At 45.0% G+C, this 2,744-nt stretch overlaps 1 protein-coding gene across 1 annotated transcript in view; it reads right to left on the minus strand.

The window, feature by feature from the left end:
• Positions 1-555: 555 nt before the first annotated feature.
• tmem174 (transmembrane protein 174) overlaps positions 556-2,744 on the minus strand; it is a 12,205-nt gene continuing 10,016 nt past the window's right edge. The window contains exons 3-4 of the mRNA XM_078286147.1: positions 1,378-1,497; positions 556-607 (exon numbers count right to left, since the gene is read on the minus strand). Coding sequence (XP_078142273.1) covers positions 556-607; positions 1,378-1,497 — 172 coding nt within the window. The remainder of the gene's footprint in view (positions 608-1,377; positions 1,498-2,744) is intronic.

A 2,744-nucleotide genomic window follows, 5' to 3' on the forward strand; every position in this document is an offset into this window, starting at 1 on the left:
CAGATTCAGCCATGAGGTGACTTCCATTCTGCCTTTCTCATATTTGTTAAATTTTGGAGAAAAAAAGTAAATCAAGAGGTATAAACGGTGTCAGCAGAGAGCATTTCCAGGTCCACAATGTGTTCGGGGGTTGTGTGGGAGTCACATGACCTAATAATCATGCTTTGATTGGACCACAAGGGTCAGGCTAACAGAGGCTGGGCCAGACACCGTGTTCTTAGGGAGTAATGCCATCAGAGAAAACTGTGCAACAGAACTGCTGTAGGCTTGGTTTAATCCCATTCTGTATGATCTTCACTGACTTACCTCTCCTTTAATGTCTCCTCTTTTATTTTCTCTCATCCCTCGACATCCCTCTTGTCGGCCGTGTATGAGACGTTTGATAGCGTCGCTTTTTGTTGTGCCAAAACATCCCTCGGTTTCCACGCAACATCTTGCACAAGTCTGTGAGGACGGACAGGGTTTTTTTCCTCGCCTCGCTTTTAGAGGCGTTTTCCCTGTAAGGACCACCAAGGATGTCAGCTTTAAACTGTTCCTCAAATCAATTACGATCTCTCACCCAGACAGAGGGTCCCAGCGCTCATCGCTGATGAGTTTCTCCCACTGTCTGGCATCCACTGGGGAAACACAAAGGACCTTCACATATGGGTTTAGTGTGTGTGTGTGTGTGTGTGTGTGTGTGTGTGTGTGTGTGTGTGCAAGCATACATGTGTGGGTGCACTTGCAATAATGAGTATGCGTGTGTATGTGTGTGTGTGTGTGTGCGTGCACGTGTATGCATGCATGAATCTGTATGTGTGAGCACATGCCCAAAAGTAAATTTATTTGTAATGTGAGTGTGTGTTTATTCGTAAGTGTGTGTGTATATATGTATATGCACATGTGATTTTAAAAGCGTTTTTATGAGCCACATATCTTTGATTTTCGGAAACATCACATACACAAAAGTAAGTTTAAATCCCCAAGGCTGAATGATCATGAGAACCTGAAACTGCACATTGAAAGTGAACTCCCAGTGGCGGTTTTGATGTGAGTCCTTCAGCTGTGAACATGTAAGCTATCATTCGTGAGGCTGCGGGACATTTCATGGGCAATTCAGAGGAAACATGACTCCATCTCATACTTACAGCTTCAGAGTAAAAAGAGAAAGACGGACCCGGAGGTGCCGGTCGGGACAGAGAGGGTAGATACCGAACATGTAGAGGTGAAGATCCCGATCGTAGTGCCTTGATTTAACAGCTGAAGTCTCCTTTGAAAGCCCAGTGTATATAAAAGCCTGCCATCAACACATATAATCTCTTAGCTGAGCCCATTGAAAGCTGGGTCCCAGGGGTTAATTCACCCATCACTCCATGTTTGAATCAACTCCTGACTCACATTGAGATGAAAGCCAAGGAGTCCCAGGACCGAGCCTGGACTCTGAGGCCCACTGATCCCGGACGACTGGAGCGGATTATTGCATGTTCGTCTAGTCGGACCTCCATCGGGACAGGGAAACTGAAAAGAAAAACAATAATTAGAGATAATTGCTTGTGTCCAAACACGAGCGTTAAAGCCCTCCTCCCTCCCATCTCCTTTCGTAGTATGTGAGGTGGAATGAAAGGGACACCCCCCTGTTTTGACAGCTGGGCAGGCGAACATAATTTGTGACAGCTGAACTGAAACGTCTTTAACCACAGGGAGAGATAGAGAGAGAGAGAGAGAGAGAGAGAGAGAGAGAGAGAGAGAGAGAGAGAGAAAAGATTTAGAGAGAGTGCGAGAGAAATAGTGAGAGAGAGAAGATCAGAAAGAGAGCCCAAAAGAAAGGAAGAGATGTCCGAGAAGAAAAAGATAGGGGAGCGTTTGAGAGAAGTGATTGCTATGTTAAAGGGGTGGGATTTCAGCAGAAAGGATGAGGGAGGTTAAAGGGGGAAGATTAGTCACACACCATAAACTCTGAAGAGAGGACAGAATTTGAAATCATCTACTGAAAGACCGGACAAGAGACAGCTTAACATCGAATGCATGCAGTTGGAAAAGAGAGGAATATTTAAACAACAGGGCTCCGCTGAACATGGTGTCATGCCAGGTTTGACACATTGGGTTAATTTGCTGCTCCCTGGCGGTGACCCTTGACCTTTGGGGACACGGGGTCGAATTGAACTCAGAGCGAGGCAGCCAAAATCATGTCAGTCTGAGGAGCCGGGTCATGGGTCACCGCTGAGATTCTCAGTATATAGGCCAAAACAAGGACCATATGTGGACGGAAACACATTTGAAACAAAAATAACTCCTGATTTTCCGTCCTCACTCCAAACCAGCCCTTTCCTTTTTTCGCCTCCCCTCCCGCCCGAACATCTCGACCCACCACAGACATTCTGCTCTAATTCAATAAAGTCGTAAATACCACCGTAACAGCAAATTGACATAATGTTGGCCGCATGCCCTTTAAATTGTCAGTGACAGAAGTTTTCCCAGAGGTAAAATATTAATACAAACACAGGATTTCTTTTCCAAAATACCCTGCTCCCAAATTCTCCCATGTTTACCTTTCTCCCTGCTCCTAATTTCTGTTAGTGTGAAATGTTATACTTACTGTTGTATTTACTGACAGGGAGGAATGGAAACTGGGGCGTGGGGAGAATAATCCTTTTGGGCATCGCTGAGCCAGATAAGTAAGTCTCTGTCCTTTTAATTTCACGTCATACGACCAGAAAAGTTCCTTTCACCATCTGCAGAGTTAAAATAAATCAACTAATTAATCA

The sequence above is a fragment of the Centroberyx gerrardi genome, chromosome 2 (genome assembly GCF_048128805.1).
Source record: "Centroberyx gerrardi isolate f3 chromosome 2, fCenGer3.hap1.cur.20231027, whole genome shotgun sequence".
Taxonomy (NCBI): Eukaryota; Metazoa; Chordata; class Actinopteri; order Beryciformes; family Berycidae; genus Centroberyx; species Centroberyx gerrardi.